The 17454-nt window shown below is 51.2% G+C and overlaps 10 protein-coding genes across 10 annotated transcripts; 8 read left to right on the forward strand and 2 right to left on the reverse strand.

Annotated features, from left to right (window-relative positions):
* Nucleotides 1-1273: 1273 nt before the first annotated feature.
* On the forward strand, nt 1274-1639 carry COCVIDRAFT_11818 (hypothetical protein; the record flags this gene model as incomplete). Its single annotated transcript, XM_014706167.1, has 1 exon — nt 1274-1639. One exon carries the CDS (start codon nt 1274-1276, stop codon nt 1637-1639), a length of 366 nt encoding a protein of 121 aa, XP_014561653.1.
* Nucleotides 1640-1751: 112 nt separating this feature from the next.
* COCVIDRAFT_33397 (hypothetical protein) lies at nt 1752-3433 on the forward strand (the record flags this gene model as incomplete). The annotated part of the gene is made up of 2 exons (XM_014706304.1): nt 1752-2168; nt 2231-3433. 2 exons carry the CDS (start codon nt 1752-1754, stop codon nt 3431-3433), a joined length of 1620 nt encoding a protein of 539 aa, XP_014561790.1.
* A 234-nt stretch (nt 3434-3667) lies between these two features.
* COCVIDRAFT_85947 (hypothetical protein) lies at nt 3668-5248 on the reverse strand (the record flags this gene model as incomplete). The annotated part of the gene is made up of 2 exons (XM_014706305.1): nt 3668-5106; nt 5155-5248. 2 exons carry the CDS (start codon nt 5246-5248, stop codon nt 3668-3670), a joined length of 1533 nt encoding a protein of 510 aa, XP_014561791.1.
* A 685-nt stretch (nt 5249-5933) lies between these two features.
* COCVIDRAFT_33399 (hypothetical protein) lies at nt 5934-6839 on the reverse strand (the record flags this gene model as incomplete). Its single annotated transcript, XM_014706306.1, has 1 exon — nt 5934-6839. The coding sequence occupies one exon, from the start codon at nt 6837-6839 to the stop codon at nt 5934-5936; it is 906 nt and encodes a 301-aa protein (XP_014561792.1).
* Nucleotides 6840-7351: 512 nt separating this feature from the next.
* Nucleotides 7352-8431, forward strand: COCVIDRAFT_22383 (hypothetical protein; the record flags this gene model as incomplete). The annotated part of the gene is made up of 1 exon (XM_014706201.1): nt 7352-8431. One exon carries the CDS (start codon nt 7352-7354, stop codon nt 8429-8431), a length of 1080 nt encoding a protein of 359 aa, XP_014561687.1.
* A 3060-nt stretch (nt 8432-11491) lies between these two features.
* Nucleotides 11492-11946, forward strand: COCVIDRAFT_33402 (hypothetical protein; the record flags this gene model as incomplete). The annotated part of the gene is made up of 5 exons (XM_014706307.1): nt 11492-11532; nt 11586-11623; nt 11678-11748; nt 11801-11887; nt 11938-11946. The coding sequence occupies 5 exons, from the start codon at nt 11492-11494 to the stop codon at nt 11944-11946; spliced, it is 246 nt and encodes an 81-aa protein (XP_014561793.1).
* Nucleotides 11947-12016: 70 nt separating this feature from the next.
* COCVIDRAFT_86011 (hypothetical protein) lies at nt 12017-12223 on the forward strand (the record flags this gene model as incomplete). Its single annotated transcript, XM_014706308.1, has 1 exon — nt 12017-12223. The coding sequence occupies one exon, from the start codon at nt 12017-12019 to the stop codon at nt 12221-12223; it is 207 nt and encodes a 68-aa protein (XP_014561794.1).
* A 188-nt stretch (nt 12224-12411) lies between these two features.
* COCVIDRAFT_85919 (hypothetical protein) lies at nt 12412-12978 on the forward strand (the record flags this gene model as incomplete). The annotated part of the gene is made up of 3 exons (XM_014706309.1): nt 12412-12545; nt 12602-12742; nt 12795-12978. 3 exons carry the CDS (start codon nt 12412-12414, stop codon nt 12976-12978), a joined length of 459 nt encoding a protein of 152 aa, XP_014561795.1.
* Nucleotides 12979-13331: 353 nt separating this feature from the next.
* COCVIDRAFT_33404 (hypothetical protein) lies at nt 13332-15638 on the forward strand (the record flags this gene model as incomplete). Its single annotated transcript, XM_014706310.1, has 8 exons — nt 13332-13419; nt 13473-13560; nt 13615-13690; nt 13741-14034; nt 14086-14358; nt 14415-14826; nt 14874-15385; nt 15438-15638. The coding sequence occupies 8 exons, from the start codon at nt 13332-13334 to the stop codon at nt 15636-15638; spliced, it is 1944 nt and encodes a 647-aa protein (XP_014561796.1).
* Nucleotides 15639-15941: 303 nt separating this feature from the next.
* Nucleotides 15942-17153, forward strand: COCVIDRAFT_85977 (hypothetical protein; the record flags this gene model as incomplete). The annotated part of the gene is made up of 1 exon (XM_014706311.1): nt 15942-17153. The coding sequence occupies one exon, from the start codon at nt 15942-15944 to the stop codon at nt 17151-17153; it is 1212 nt and encodes a 403-aa protein (XP_014561797.1).
* Between the last annotated feature and the right edge of the window lie 301 nt (nt 17154-17454).

The raw sequence follows: 17454 nt of genomic DNA on the forward strand, positions 1-17454 counted from the left end.
TATCCTTTTTTACTACGTCGTAGTGAATAGGGTGGATGGCAAAGGGGAGCTTCATTTTGATGGGGGCTGCTTTAATCCGGTATTCTGTCGGGCTAAGAGCCACCGATTCATGATGATTGTCGCACCCCCACCAAGATCTCCAATGATGCGAGCACTATCCTTGCGATACTAAGCGAAGGGTCGCATCCAAACCCTGGCATTCGGTCCATTAGGTAGTTGGAGGTGACATGAGCATCGGCAAGCGATGCAGCTCTTGTCACGCATTCTACCCTGTTACTCCTCAACCGCGCCTACAATGCTAATTGGATACGACCTGTGGTAATGCAAGGGGATTCACAGTCGGCAATGCAAATGTGCTAGTCATGACCAGTTGAGCAGACTCGTGCCATTCTTGATGCTTGGTAACCCCAACAACAATTGATACCTGAAATCGGCCCAATCGGTATGAGATGTTGCCAGCATGTGCAAAAAACAACAAAAGGTACACGGATGGCTACCAGCTACTCACGAAGAAAAGACAGCAAGTATCCAAACTTTGCAACGAACAAGCATACGTAGATACGTACCTACATATACGTATGTACGCCGCCGAAGTGTTGGAATAGTGGAGGCCAATGGTAGGCCTTACCGCGCCGTCCAGTAAGATAAGCGTGAGACGCTATCCACTGGCTCGGAATGTTTTTCGAGAGCTGGAACTATTGGATCATGCGGCTGAGATGGACAGCAACATCACAAATGCAAATACAATGGGCTCTCTCCACATGAATGAACCTCGACTAAGTCTTCGTCAAGACACATTTACTTACTGCTCTGGCCGGGTTGCTTACTTCGTACGAGAAAATCCGCCCTGCAGAAACCATGCGTCAACACCACGATCTCAACGGGGTTACCGAGCCGACTAATCTACGACATCGAGCCGCCTAAGCTTTCATACAGGTAGTCTAAACGCCTAGCGTACCCTTCGATTACAAAAGTCCGGCTGCGCCATCATCACGCTACAGAACGCGCAACTTTTGCTGTACCTATGAGATAAGGGATCGCCGGGCCCGGACTTTCGGGTTCCTTGGCAACTTAAACGCCGACATACTGCAACAAATTGAACCTGGATCCACGGCAGCGTATCGAATGCGCATTACTAGTAAGGTGGCGCACGACTCTGGTCCGTGGAAGAGCGTGGATGCCTAGAATGCACATGTACGTATAGGGAGAACTTAGAGTGGGGAAAACAAAAAAAGGAAGTATTTTGGTTCTGACTCGCAATTGACAATTCACGATGCCATGTGCGGAACCGCTTGGTGAAGAGAACAACCCAGGACTGCTTTCATGTCTAGAGACCTGGGTAAGTTCATCCGATTATCATACCAACAGCAAGAGAGCAGTTCACCGGATACGCCAAGCAGATGAGCAGGGTACTATCCATGATTACTGTGCGGAGTCGGATATGTCAGATGCTATCGGGCCCGTCGGCATGTCAATGAACAAGAATGCCGAAGTGCTAAAGGGGAACAGGAACAGGCGTGCCGCTGCATGGGCCAGGATGCCGTCGACGAGCCTTTCTCTAACAGCCGTTGAACTTGTCCAAGTGGAGAAGGATCCCTGCAAAACTAAGGGACGGGATGCCGTGGAGCGTGCCAAATAGCCTTTTATGCTTAGTCGACCTGTCTTGCCCCAACTCCCCGCAAAAAATATAAGTACTACGGACAGGCAGGCAGTATCGTCCTCATTATTCTCGATAATCACTGACAAACAAAATGCACAACTCTGTTCTGCTCGCCCTTTGGGCCGGCATCTCTTTTGTACTATACAAGATCGCATGTTCCATCATTCTTTCCCGTAAGCGTGCCGCCACGGCCCGCCAGTTGGGCTGCCTACCCGCCCCTCCATTGGAGCTGGTGCCGTTTGACCCTCTTGGGTTACATAACATTGCGATTTTGATCCAGGCGGACAAGAACTCTCTTATTCCTCAATGGATGGAAGAGCGCCACAAGCGAGCATGTGCCAAGGCGGGCAGGGAAATCACTACGTTTTATCAGAACGTCATGGGCGGCGAGAACTATTTCACTATCGAACCAAAGAACATTCAAGCCATCCTGGCAACCCAGTTCAAGGACTTTGGACTTGGAGTTGTCCGAAACAGGAACTTCTCCCCCCTACTCGGTCACGGCATTGTAAGTGGCGAACTTGTTTAATCAATTCAATGGCATATCCAGATTACTAATAGTAAATACAGTTCTCTACAGATGGCGAGCAATGGGCAGGTGCAAGAGCCCTGCTCCGACCTCAATTCGCTCGGGACCAAGTCAGTGACCTAGAGCTCGAAGAACAACACGTCCAGCACCTACTCCAAGCAATCCCCAAAAATGCCAACGGCTGGACTGACGTCACCGACATCGAGCCTCTCTTCTTCCGCCTAACCATCGACTCGGCCACTGAATTCCTCTTCGGCGAAAGCGTCGACTCGCAGCTCTCCGCCCTCCCAGGCTACAAATCCAGCCGTATCCCCCTCGCAGTCAGCGAGCAAGAGTTCGGCGTAGCCTTCGACAGAGCCCAAGCCCAAATCTCTACGGCCACCCGCTTCGGCGATGCCTCCTGGCTCGTCTTCAGCAGCGACAGGTCGCACATCCAACGCTGCCACAGCTTCATCGACCACTACGTGCAACTCGCCCTCTCCAAAGACAAATCGCGGCCCCAATCCTCCTCGTCGGACAAGAAACAAAAATACATCTTCCTCGACGCCCTCGTAGAATCCACCCGCGACCCCGTCGAACTCCGCACCCATCTCATTTCCATCCTCCTCGCCGGCCGCGACACCACCGCCTCCCTCCTCTCCTACATCTTCATGTGCTTCGCCCAGCACCCCCACGTCTTCCAGCACTTACGCTCCGTCGTCCTCTCAACCTTTGGCACCTACTCGTCGCCCCAAAACCTCACCTTCGAAGCCCTCAAATCCTGCAATTACCTCCAATGGGTCATAAACGAGACTCTGCGCCTCTACCCCGTCGTCCCCATCGACGGCCGCCGCGCCCTCCGCGACACTACGATCCCCACGGGCGGCGGCCCCGACGGCACAGCCCCGATCTTCGTGAAAAAGGATACCAACGTAGAGTATAGCGTGTACGTTATGCATCGCCGCAAAGACCTCTGGGGCCCGGACGCAGACAAGTATCGGCCTGAGCGGTGGGACGGCAGGAAAGCCGGATGGGAGTACCTGCCATTCAACGGTGGCCCGAGAATTTGCATCGGCCAGCAATTCGCGCTGGTCGAGGCTGCGTATACGATTGTGAGGCTAACGCAAAAGTTTGAGCGGATTGAAAGTGCGGGTAATCTTTGGGATCCCGTGGAGAAGGGAGGAGAGGGTATCATCAAGCACAAGTTGAGTTTGACAATGTGTCCTGATGGAGTCAAGTTGAGGATGAAGGAGGCGGCGGAGTAAGAAATGGTAGGATACATGGATGAGTGGTTTTTGTTTGTTTTATTTTCACGAGCTTTTTGAATTGCGGGAAATCATGGATGAAATAATGAATCGTCTTTTCCTTCGCTTTTCAGTTGTGTCCAAGTCATGGTCTTATATCTTAGTCTTGCATAAAAAAACAAGTCACATGCACCAACATTAACATTCTTCATTGTGCCAAAAACGCTAGCAATCTTCCTGAATCTCATTCTTTTTTTACAACTCTGCCTGGTACACTTCCTCTTGGCTCGTCTCCGAGCCAGTCGCCCATCCATTCGCAATCAGCTTAGCAACATTCTTGCCACTCAAAGCACTAGTTTCCATGGTGCTAATGAAGCTCTCAATGCCACTAGTATACCAAAGTCCATCGTCGAGCTCAATTTCTTCAAAAGTGACACGTGGGTATTCTCGAGGATACGAATGCCAAAGCTTGTGGTGGATCCAGCTAACATTTCCATTGGCTTCGCCGTGCTTGGCTTCCTCTTCCGAGACCTCTGCGCCGAGGATGTGGGAGAGAAAGGTAGCATTGACAGGGGATGGAGAAAAGATCTTGTAGATGTATTCGTGTCGGGCTGGCGATGCTCGCTTGTTAACGCCGGTGCCAGTGATCGAGATGCTGTAGAAATTGGGAGAGCCTGCCCCGTCTACAGCTTTTTCGGATGGTGGTAGGGTGGTGAGGATGGCTGTTGGTACGGGCGACTTGACATCCAGATTGAAAGCCGCTTGACTGAGTTGAAATGGCGTCGCAAAGAGCGTTGTATATAACTTCGTGTATGGAATCTCATCAGGAATGTGCTTTGGCGCGGGGTCGATAACAAGGTCTGAATACTGTAGAGGCGATGCGAGAATAACCTCGTCAAAAGAAGATGTTTCACCTCCACTAGTAGTAATCTTGTAACTGCCGTCGGCCTGCTTTGAGATGTGGCTGACAGATGTGTTAAGATGGACGTTTGCGCCGGAAGTCTTGAGCATGTGAGCGAAAATCTGCCAGTTTCCACCTGCGATTTGCATGGCTCCGTTGGTAGCCATGCATACCATTGTCTCCAAGCCATGAATGTATGGAAGGTTGGAGGCGTAGTTGACGCGAGTGCTGGCCTGGATGATTTCGTTCGAGAAGGCTTCTCCAATCCCATTCGTCTTGAGGTATTGTTCGCCCGTGACTCCCGTGACCTCCAGCAGACCTACACTCTCAACGGTAGCACTGAGACTCTTCCACGGAAATACCGGCTCGTCGTACATCGTCAAGAACTTGCCGACGGCACTTTTCATCAGCCTGTTGGTCCAAATTGGTGCAGTGCCATATCTCCAGAGCATCTTCCCAAGGCTCCACCAACTATCTCCCGAGTGCACGATTACAACGAATTCCTTGCCGTTCCAAACACCGAGGTCTGGTAGGTCGAGTTGCTCCGCGAAATTCCGCACATTTGTAGAAAGGTTGAAGTCTTCCATGGCCTTGACCATTATTTGGTTGATTTGTACAAAGATGGAACCTCCAAGCTCGATGGAAACAGTCTTGTCATCCCACGGATGGACAGTCGTGGTGCGACCACCAACATAACCGTTGCGCTCGAATACGGTAATGTTTGTAGGTATCTTCTCCTGGGCGGCGTATTGGGCAAGATGGTAGGCAGCGGATGAGCCAGCTGCTCCAGCACCTGTTCCGAGTCAGCTCTGGATAGCTTTCGTTTGAGTGCACAGCATACCTATAATGGCAACCTGCTTTGGGTGAGGATGCGCATCGCTGGTGGTGAGAGCGGCTGCGACCGGCAGCAGCGGAGCAACGCGCAAGAACCGCATCGTATTGATCTCGTACTTCGGTAAGAAGTAGAGATGATGAATCAGCTAAGGATATTTCTCAGGGAGCTAGAAGAGTAAGGCGCTTCAGGTATGCCCACAGGTCATTGTGGTATCCAGGTAAGCTGAACTGTCGAGAGCAATGACGAGGCCGGGGGAGCAGGGATCAGCTACTGTCAGCAGCGATGATGCACCACCCGTAGCAACTCTATTGTAACACTATTAGGGCATTTTTTGAAACATCTTGGGTGAAGGCTCGTCTGGACTGCTTCGGCCATGTTTATCTCCATGCAACGTAATGAACACGTACATTGAGACGTGCCAAAGTTGGCCCAACAGGGTGCGCGCTTTCACGTGCGCGTTTGGATTTCCTGCAGGCGGAGTGGAGTTAGGCATGGGGAGCTACTACTAACTCCGCGCCATTTTGGAGAGCACACAAAGGATAGAGTACCAAATGAATATTGGAGAGCTGATTTGAGAGGAATCTAACAATGAAACAAATTCACAAATAAAGCCCCGTATGAGATATGCCGATAGAATAATAACCATTGAAACACCTGGCGCCGTTAATCCAACCTGTACTTGTGCATCGCTCATCATAAATATCGTGAGATGGTCATCACCCAGGCAGCTGTCTGCCTCGAGCCTGCACATTTACCGGTCATTACATTACTTCCTCGTCCCGTCATCATATGGCAAACTTGACTGTCCGCCTCGTCTCTACTTTCTTCATGGACATTACTTCGCGCTCGACTGTGCCCTCTCTCGATGGCGTGGCTCTAACGCCTCTGAGGCGTCTTTCGCTACGCCTGGCTCTTGCTTCTCTAGTCTCTCTTAATTTCCATTCGTTCAGCTGTTGTCGTCGCTTTTGCGACCGAGCATAGGCCAGAGCAGGTGTAGGTTTGAATCCGATACCGTTGATGCCGGTGCCGTCATCGTCGGGGTCGGTTGACGGGTCAACAAGGTGCCCCGTGATCTCGCTGTCCTGCCACGTCAGGGTCGACGGTGGGGGCGTCGGCGATCTCTTTCGTGGATGAGAACGTGACGGAGAGTCATGCTGCGCGTTGAGCTCATGGTCTGCAGATGCTTGTGGTTGCGCGGGTTTGCTTGCAGGTGATGAGGCGAAGATGGTGGGTTGCGCAAAAGAGGCGATATCTGGCAACAAGCGGGGCTGGGATGACTGAGGGGTCTCTGGTATTACCCTAGAGGACTCGGCCACGGGCGTGCCAGTGCCAATATCAAAAGAATCTCTATTGTTTTTGTTGTATTTGGTAGGCGTCTCTTGCACAAACTCAGTGCTTGGTCCGACAATACTGTCGACTCTGGTGGCATCGAGCTTCGGCCTCTTGCGTAGGACATCGTCGGTGGGGGTGAGCGGGGATAGTGGTATCGCCGCAAGTGCTGTCAGGGTCATGTCTCGCAGCTGGTCGGCGACGGCATTTTGTGGGCTATCACCGCCAAACGACGGGGCCGGAGTGTTTCGTGGGCGTGATTCCAGTGCTGGACGCAGGGCCAAGGCCGTGTTGAGTAAAGGGATGGGCGCGGGCTGGTCGCGTTTGCGCTTGGGAGATGGGTGCGCCAGTTGTGTAGGCATTTCGCCGGTGGAAGGAGTCCAGAGTTACATGGATACTATTGGTATGGAGGGCAAAAGTACTCTTTGTCTTGTTGGTGTTGTTATTGTGGTTGTCGGGGCGAAAGAAGGCGAGTCCAATTCCCACATGATCTCGCTGTTGGCTACGCGAATGTGGGGCCTGTGCACGAGCCCTGCTCGTAGGGCTGAGGCAACCCTGTCCTGCGTCCAACTATCGCGTGGCTATCGAATGCACACCGGACCCGCCGTCTATCACCGCTCATGTATCTTTTGGTGTTTGTGGATGTGTAGAGACTTGATGTGTAATCTACTCCCTTAATTCTGCCAGCTCAGATATCCTAGCCATACGTAAACGGACTAGCTTATGTCGCGTCCGCCTGAGCTGTTGCCTGATAGTTGTCTGCAATCACTTCTCATCACCTCTCTCTCTGGCCTAGAACTCTTTCACTTTTCATCGTGCATGCAACACTTTTGGAGTTTTAGTATTGCCCTCTCACCTTCAAATAGTCGACATTATGGAGCAACAATCCATCCTTTCATTCTTGACTAAATCAAGAGCTCCCCAACGCTCCCCACGACCACAAAACTCACGCTCAGGTCATCCTTATCAAGACAACTCCAACTCAGACTCCCACAAAAAAAACCATTCCAAAGGCAAAAAGCACTACAACAGTAAATACCGCGGTCCTAATCACCGACGCAACATAGATCTCGCAAAGGTCGCAGACGAAACCAAGGCCGTCCTCCCAGACATCCTAGCAGACATTCCCAACTTCGACGCCACCAAATCTTCCCTTACCAAGCTCGAAGACACAGACGCTCTCTCTCCCACCGACTGTCCCGGTTTCAAGTCCAAAGCAAGCATAAAAGTCCTAGACATGGATTCCTTCGACGCAGCCCTGCAACTAGATCCAACTTATACCGTCCAAAAGCACTTGACTTCCTCACCACCAACCCCCCAAGCACCCGCCTCCACCTCCGTCCTCGTCCTCAACCTAGCCTCTGAGCGCTCCCCGGGTGGCGGCTGGCAAAAAGGCGCCCTAGCCCAAGAAGAATGCCTCTGCTACCGCTCCTCGCTCTCGCTCTCCCTCCCCCGCTCTTTCTACCCTCTCCCCACCCTCTCTGCAATCTACACCCCAAACGTCGTCCTCTTCCGCAATTCCATGCCAAACGGACACGCCCTTTTCCCCACTGTGCAGCTGCAAGATGCGTCGAGTCTACCGGCGGTATCGGTTGTTAGTGCTGCTGCGCTGCGGAAGCCCGCGTTATCGGACGACAAAGCGACTTTTAAGCATTTGGGTGCTAGGGCGGCTACGAAGAGGAAGATTAGACTTGTACTCCGCACAGCGGCCCGGAATGGACATAGTAGGCTGGTGCTGGGAGCGCTGGGCTGCGGTGTTTTTGCTAACCCGGCTGAAGACGTGGCAAAGTGTTTTGCGGAGGTGTTTGATGAGGTTGAGTTTCAGGGTGGGTGGTGGGAAGAGGTTGTGTTTGCTGTATTGGACAATGTTAGTAGTGCAAGTGGGGAGGGGGGCCAAACTGGGAATGGTAATTTTGGCATGTTCTATCGTGGGCTACATGGGAAGGTGGTTTGATAACATGGATGTTTTTTTTGGACAGAGTGATTTAGATCTGGATGATTGGTGATATGGCGATAGGGAAGTCGAGTAAAATACAGCAAAAGATAGAACATTGATATTTAACATATTGTCTCTATGAGATGATATCTTCAATGCATCTATTTCTATTGGTGTGGTTCTGCACGCTCACAGTATTAAGATGTCTCCTGGTTGGTATACACCATGTAGGTATGTGTACAAGAAAGCACAACAAACGCAAAAAGGCCATCTCTTGGACCTAAAAACAAGAAGAGGGGAAAAGAAGGCTAAATAATCACACAGCATAACACTACCCGAACGCTCAAGATTTGAACGTTTTGCTCCGGCCCGCAACCTCCTTTTGCGCCCTCGGCAATCCCTTGGGCGCATCCGCCATGCCTGCAAATGCTGTGAACCCTGTCTTCTTCTTCTTGTCTTTCTTGTCCTTCTTCTTCGCTTTCGGGTCCTCATCTTCGGCATGCAACACCGACTTGGCATTTGCGTAGTCGAAAACACCCTCATCACCATTCCGCGCTGCAGCTTGGGCGGCTGCTTCCTCCTTCTTCTTTTGTTTCCGTGCAGCTTTCCTCGCCGCCTTTTCTCGGGCTTGTATGGCCTCTGGGCTTTCTTCAGGGGCGTCCAGCATAATCTCGTCCCGCGTCATTGGATCGAGAGACTGTACAGAAGATGCTTCCTCTTGAGCGTCACCTCGCTTTCGTTTCTTTCCTCCGCCTAGGTGCTTCACAACAAATGTGTCGGTTCGTTGATCTTCCGCTGGTCTCATCTCCTTTGGCACAAAAGTGTGTTGCGGTTTCTCGGCCTTTGGTGTAGATGCAGCGGTTCCGTTTGCGTCGGCAAAGACTTGTGCTGTCAGAGGTGGCAGGGGAAGGGCAAGGTCAATATCGATTGTAGAGAGATTTTGCGTTGGCTGCGAGGCCTCGTCTTTTTTCCACAGCTTGCCCCAGAATTCTGAACCTGGAGCCCGAGCAGCAGAGGTATGGATCCCTCGAGCTAGTGACGTGGTTTGGCCAACTGGGGCTGGATCCTTCTTCGCTATTTCTACTGCAGTTTCTGATCCAGCTCTTTCTGCTTTTAGCATGTCTTCAATAGTCTGAAGTGTTGTGTGCAATTCTGGCCCATGTAGACCTTCTTTCTTGGCCTCTGCAACCACACCAACAAGCTCTTCTGCATGTGATCGGATAATGTGTGAAACGTGTTGTATGGCGTTGAAGAGTGCGGCCTTGTCTGCTGGCATTGCGCGGGCTACGGAAAATACGGCGTGATTTGGCATGATAAATAGTGGGCTCTCATCTTCTTTCCTTCCAAGATCGTCCCTCCATCTATGCACCGCTCGGAAGATGGCAAATTGCTCAGGAGTGAATTGAACCGGGGTTCGCGAGATGAGCTTATACCAGCCACTGGATCCGAGTCCTGTTTCGCTGTCGTAGATAGGGTGTTCATAGCGCTGTAACGATGTCTCCTTAGATCTTTCAAGTACATCCTGGACCTTGTTTTTGTCGGGATTCGAAAAGTCAGACTTCTCAATCAGCTCATTGCGCATGTTGTCGTAGATGTAGAGAAGGAAATGAGTATCTGCGCGTGCGTATTCGAAGAGCTCCGGACTGAGCGGTCTTATGCGCCAATCTGCAAGTTGGTACTGTTTCTGGGCTGTGAACTTGACATGTCTCTCGAGCAGGTAGGCTAGACTGGCGCCAGGGTAGCCCAGTGCTCGGGCAGCATGGTACGTATCGAAGAGGCCAACAACGTAGAGTCCTAGATCGCGCTGCAGCCACATGATATCCATGTAAGCACCATGCAAAACTTTGAGAATGCTGGGATCCGCAAAGACTTCATTCAAGCACTCCAACTTCCGCCGCCAGGGTTTCAGTGTATCCACTATCCAGTCCTTGTCGCGAGTACTTATCTGCATCAACGAAACCATGCCAATATAGGAGCGATTGTCATGGTGTTCAAGATCTACAGCGATTTCCTTTGCTGTCTTTAGCTCAGAGAGCATGGTAGCCAGCGCTTCAGGCGTGTCGACTAGGGTTGCAGTTGTAGATTCAAAAGGCTTATATTGCTGCGGCTCGGCGTATTCGTAGACATTTGCTGGGTATTCGTACTCTTCGATTTCGGTTTGGTAGGGATGCGGGTATCTGCAACGGATGTTAGCGTATGGAATTGACATGGTGCTTTTGTCCTACTGTTCCCGTCCGCGCTTGTCCCTGAATGTCTTTAGACATTCTTCCAAGGGAATCTTTGCGTGTGGTTTGGATGTGACCAGTGGGCGGAAGCCACCAGTCTCGTCGTTGGTCGGCACGTGCTCAAACTGGAGCTGTGGCTTTGGAATGATCTTCCTGTCGGCAATGTTGGGGCGGGGCTTTGCAGCGGCCTGTACACGGGTCAGACGATGGGCCTTGCTTTGGGCACACATGGCTGGAGATCCTACCTGTTCGCCAGCTGGGCTCAACCGCTTGACCACGCCGGTGTACTCATCCAGACTGGTGTCGGCCTTCTCAAGCAAGCTGTCGATGACATCAACAACCCCCCTCCAATTGGCGTCTATGGCTTCGACATCGGGTAGCTTGGGACCTACAGCGTCCGAGCTCGCAGCAGCATTCTGGAGAAGGCGCTGCGCGAGGTGAAGGAGGCGCGCATTTTGGGCGTCCAACTGGGTGCCAGCATCGGGGTTCAACGACCTCTGGAAAGGGATGTCTGCTTTGCCAATGGCAGCAGCAGACCTGGTGGTTGGTTTGAGCGCGGCCGAGATCTCTGTCTGCAGTGTTTTAAAAGAGTCCATGGCGTCTCTCAGTATGCGTTCATTCTTCTGGACGGTTCTCGATAGCGTGGGCTCTGGGGGCGGCTCACTTCGACGTGGCGCGATGAGTTGGCGTGGAAAGGGTGCGCGTGTCGCAAATGGTTTGATGAAAGAAACCTTCAAATGATTTCAGAGTTAGCGCGCTTTGCTTATCGATAGCCATGGCAGTAGCTGCAACCTTCACTCGGTCCTCCGCAAACTGCTCCGGCCCACCCATCTCACAAGCATACTACAAAAATATGTCGGCCTCATTAGCACCAGAATGCAACCAAGTCAAAGAGTGATTATTGCATCTCATCGTGGTGCTGCAGCCATTATGCTGACATTTTATAGGCGCTACGACAACTGCTTCCTAAAGTGGTACAGCGAGAGTACGTCACACGTCTATTGCGACTGGGAACTGGCCCTAATTAACATCTGCACAGAATTTCTGCGTGGCACCGCTACAACTGATGACTGCAAACCAATCTTTGAGCAGTATGAAAAATGTCTTTCTGTCCGTACATGTGCCCAAGATGAACTGCACTGCAGCTGACATAGTCTATTAGAGAGCACTCAATGAACGAGGCATTGACAAGATGCTTAAAGAAGTGCGCGAAGACAACAAAGAGAACGATGCTGAGCATATGAAGCCTGTAAGTGTTGACCTATTCAAGTCCAAAGTATAATCTGATTGAAACTTCAGAGTCGATGAGGATTGGAACGTAGTAGTCTTTCGTGGTAACATTTCTCCTTTTGCTTTTCAACAACCTCCACACTCCAAAATGTATCATTATATTCCCCAACATCCGCCGAGGGACTTTGTTCTCGAACGTATCCGGAAATTTGATTTTTTTTTAGACTCGGTGCCAAGGTGTAAATATTCACCGACCGGCCGGACAGTATCAACGCCAGCTTTGCCTCTTTGTACTATACCGTGGTCTTGGCATACCTATCTCATCTCTATCTCTCATGCAACCGAGATATTTTAATGCCGATTTGCTAGATTCATACCTGTACAATGCGCTAAACTTGCCCGTGACGGCATGGGTCCCGAACCGCGTTTGTTTCGGACCTACTATGCCCTATCCATTTTAACACTCCACTAGTTTATAAAGCTGCTCTCTCTCGCACCTGTCCTTGATGGTTTACTGTTTGCATATCTGTTCCTCTTTCCAAAATGGCAACTAAGGTCGGTCTCAGCGTGCCAATGCCGCTCCTTGCTCCTGTTACTGCCACTTGGGCAGCTCCCTTCGCGGCCTACTACCTTTTCCTCCAACAGCGCATTGTAGCAAAGCGATTTGGCACAAAGACGTAAGCCAGAGCTGACCGATGTATAAAGATTGCTTATAGACTAATCTTGGTGAAAGTGTTTTGGGTGATAAGTCGGGCGCACCTCAAGGCGCACCGGACCCTCTCTTTGTGGACACACGTGCGCAAGCCAACTTTGTCGAAAACGTACCATTCATACTCTCGATTGCACTCCTTGCTGAGCTCAACGGAGCCAACAGGTAATTGTACCACGCCGATGCATGATTATGTTGGATCTAACCAAAGTGCTAGGACTTACCTCAGCTACGCTCTTGGCGCTCTTTTTGCTCTCCGTGTTGGCCATGTTGAGCTTGGCCTGAGGGCGCCCAGCGGAAAAGGTCCCGGAAGACCGCTTGGTTTCGTCGGCACTCAGGTGATATTAGCTGGGCTCGCTGGATATGCGGCGTACTTGGTCAAGGACTACTGGACCGTCTAAGCGACCAATGCAATGATGTGAAGATGGCCTCGGCATTTGTAGGCTCCAAAATATATGTTGTCAGTGGAAAGAAAGTAGAAGTAAATTTGTCTTTCATGAAGATATGCAACTGTGTACATAAGCAGCCGACAAACTCCAAGCCACATGTGAGATGCAAGCGCATTACGTAGCTGCGGCGCCAAGGCTGTTCTCTACATGCTGTGGAGCTGCTGCTGTCCCCGTCCCCACCAAATCTCTGTGTACACGATATCGGTTCCACCAGATATCGCAGACGCGTCCGAACACACCTGAGTCTCCGAATCACCCGTCGCTATTCACTCGACGTCTCGTTCTTAAACTTGCCCCGCGGCGCAATGGAGGCAGCGTCTGCGCGCATGGCAACCCGCGATCGCTACGGCATATACGGAGAGGCACCGACTTCACAACTGCAGCGCTATATATGTACGCAACACATGCCGCACCTATGTGGAATGATGCTGATACAAGTGGCGCAGTGCAAGCATGTGATCCGCAAAACTTTGAGCCCAATCTGGCCCTGAATCTCGAGATCACCGACCTGATCAACAGTAAGAAAGGCACAGCGTAGGATCGGAAACACCCCACCACTACACATGCACAATCCTAATGACTCCCCAGGCCCCGAGAAGCGGCCGTCACAATCGTACACTATGTCAATCACCGCAATCAGAATGTCGCCCTCCTCGCGCTCAACGTATGCCTATGATGCCCCGCCTTGAAACAGCATAGCTCACCATAACACAGCTCCTCGACATATGTGTCAAGAATTGCGGCTACCCTTTCCACCTCCAGATCAGTACCAAAGAATTCCTCAACGAGCTCGTCCGCCGCTTTCCTGAACGTCCGCCTATTCACTCGTCGCGAGTACAGAACAAGATTCTCGAGCTCATAGAAGAATGGCGGCAAACCATATGCCAGACATCGCGCTACAAGGACGACTTGGGCTTTATAAGGGATATGCATAGACTGCTGAGTTATAAGGGATATATCTTCCCGGAAGTTCGCAAAGAAGATGCCGCAGTGCTCAATCCGAGCGATGTATGTGCATGAAATTGCCCGTGATAGTCTCGTATTGCTGACGATGCGTAGAACCTCCGGTCGGCAGAAGAGATGGCAGAGGAAGAACGAGAGGCGCAATCCGCAAAACTGCAAGAATTGATCCGTCGGGGTGGACCTGCAGACCTGCAGGAAGCCAATAAGCTTATGAAAGTCATGGCTGGATACGATACCCGAAACAAGACCGATTGGCGGGCAAAGGCTGCTGAGGAGGTTGGCAAGATACAACAAAAGGCCAGAATCCTGGAGGAAATGCTGCAAGGTTACAAGCCGGGCGATCAGATCAAAGAGGGAGATGTTTTTGAAGTATGTCCGGAACGATGGTGGTGTACGGCAGCTGTTGTTTGACTAACTCGCGACAGGAGCTGGCCAATGCCCTTCAGAATGCGCAACCTAAAATCCAGAAGATGTGCGAGGAGGACTCTGAGGATCACGAGGCCGTGGCGAAACTATTTGAGATCAACGACAGTATACACCGGACGATACAGAGATACAAGCTTTTCAAGAAGGGAGACATCGAGGCTGCCAACAACATCCCTCAGGGAACGCTTGGTCGCAGTGGTGCTGGAGTATCTCAAGGCCCCAACAACACATTAAACCTGATTGATTTTGGAGATCCGGAACCTACACCGCAAGCAGGAGGATCATCACAGGCTCAGCAACAAGCACCAGCTGCAGGAAACGCACTTGAAGATGATTTATTGGGCCTGTCGTTGAGCGGAGAGACCTACGGACAGTCTGGTAGCATAGCTTTGGGTGGTTCAAATGGCTCAGGTAAGCAGATCTATTCGAGTTCTCGGTTAATTACTAACATTTCTTAGTTCTTGGTCTGTCTGGCATGGCGGCGCCGCAAAAGGCAACCAACCAAGCCATAACCGATCTCTTCAATGCAGGACCAAAGTCAACTCAACCGCAAGTCGCATCGCCCCCTCCATCTTCCTTTTCAACGCCTCCCCCACAGCCGGCTCGCACACCAGACCCATTTGCTGCTCTCGCCTCTACCCCTCGACAAGCCTCACCCTTCCAGTATCAACAATCAGTCAAGCCACCAGCTGTTGCTTCTGGTGCCGTTGATTTACTAGGCGTTGGCGTCGCCGGCGCGCCGGCAGCAAACCTCGCACAAAGCACTGATGCTGCTAATGACGACGATGAATGGGATTTTGCTTCATCTGTACCTGATACCTCGAAGGAATTGACCGTCACTAACACAAGCATCAACGTTCTTTTCAACATTTCGAGAGAAACAGATACAGTTTTGCTGATCCAGTCACGGATATCCAACAACACTTCTTTGCCAGTCTCTAGCTTGACGTTCCAAGTGGCTGCCTCAAAGGTAAGTTTGAACCATGAGCACTGACTTTGTGTAGTTTGCTAACAAATCATAGGGTGCACAACTCCAGCTTGAACCCCAATCAGGCGTCAATCTCGGGCCCAATCAGAAATTCGGCATCACACAAAACATACGCGTGAACAATGTCCAAAGAGGTTCGGGCAACAATGTGAAGATGAGGTGGAAGGCTTCGTACTCGCTTGGAGGACAGCAGAAAAACGAGATGGGTGAGATTACGAGCCTTGGAGTTCCATAGCCATTGTGATAGAAAAGATGCGTTGTTGCTTTGCGAAGAGCGCTTAACTGGGCTTTGACGGTGGGGACGGTGAAGACGAAGTTTGGCTTGCTCTAAAAAGATATCCTTCAGCTCATAATATCCTTTTTTGTTAGTTGCGTGGTACTCTGTAGGTCATCGACAAGTGTGAACGACGTCACCACGCTAGCGCCACTTATCGATTACAAAGTTATTCCACACCCTTGCCCCTCCGACATTGTCGACTCACTCGCCGCAAATCAGACTCGCCACTCTACCTCGAATATCAAACTCTCACAAGACAAGATGGTTCGCCATAAGAAAGATTTCAAGGGCAACAATAAGTTCAAGAACCCCGCCAAAGCACGCCCTACCCCTCGCCCGCGCCGCGCCTCAGACGAAGAGGAGAATGGCGCTGCCAACCCAAGACCTGCTAAGCCTGAATTCAAGGCCGCATGCTGGGATCTTGGCCACTGCGATGCGAAGCGATGTTCGGGCAAGAGGCTTATGCGCCTGGGCATGATGCGCGAATTGCATGTGGGGCAGAAGTTTGCGGGTGTGGTGGTGAGCCCAAAGGCAAAGAAGATTATAAGTCGCGAGGACAAGGAATTGTTGGAGCAATATGGCGCTGCTGTAGTGGAAGCGAGCTGGAACAGGATAGATGAGGTGCCTTTTGGCAGGATAGGTGGCAAATGCGAACGCCTACTTCCTTACCTTGTTGCGGCAAACCCTACCAACTACGGCCGGCCATGGCGACTAAATTGCGTCGAAGCGTTGGCGGCATGCTTTTACATTTGTGGTCACCCCGAGTGGGCTGAATCAATCTTGTCGACTTTCTCGTATGGCCAGGCATTCTTGGACATTAACGCCGCTTTGCTTAAGCGGTACCTGGCGTGCGAAAACGAGGAGCAGATCAAGAAAGCCGAGGAGGTATGGCTTGAGAAGATCGAACGCGAATATAACACAAGCAGGACTGAAAAGGAGGAAGGTGCCGAGGAAGACGAGTGGGCGGGGGGAAACATGAACAGGCGTGTTATTGACGAGTCGGATGAAGACGAAGACGACGAAGACGACGAAGACGGAGAGAGCGGCGAAGACGAGGACGAGGACGAGGACGAGAACAAAATTGACCCCAGGAACCCTTACAACATTCCAGAGTCCTCGGATGACGAAGAGGAAATGGCAGAACTGAGGCGCCGTGTGCTTGCTTCCAAGCCGTTCGCTAATCCTACAAAGAAGGACGAAGACGACGAAGACGAGGATGAGAAAAAAGCACCCAAACGTATACCCGTGACTGAGCCTTTGCCAAAGAATGGAGCTCCTGCAGACGGGGACATCAGCGAGCCAGGAGAAGGTGACTCACAAGATGATGAGTTTGATAGCTTCATGGCCGCACAGCCCACAACCGACCGCACCGGAATCGAGAGCAAGCAGAGGATGAAGGCCATGGACAACAAGTACAAGGCCACTTTCTCAAGTGGGAGTGTAAAGGCACCTAGTGGGCGGGGATATCACTGATCATATGATGGGTGTGTGTACAGATCTATACTGTATGAGTATGCAAATGAGTGCCTATAGGTCGAAAACCTAGGTCTGAATATAGATCTCTCTTGTTCAAGGTGGCAGTTTTTCGGACTAAGGAAGTTGTGATCTTCTAAACTGACACTTGGTTTCCCCAGTAGAATGCAGAGATAATTCGATGTAACGAATCAAACAGGACCACGTCACAAGGCAAGGTGGAGATGCAATGGGAGATTAAGAGTTTCATTTCTTCTATGGAGAAGAACGCCGATACATGCCAGCTCAAATCATTTAGAAA

The sequence above is a fragment of the Bipolaris victoriae genome, assembly GCF_000527765.1.
Source record: "Bipolaris victoriae FI3 unplaced genomic scaffold scaffold_4, whole genome shotgun sequence".
NCBI classification, from domain to species: Eukaryota; Fungi; Ascomycota; class Dothideomycetes; order Pleosporales; family Pleosporaceae; genus Bipolaris; species Bipolaris victoriae.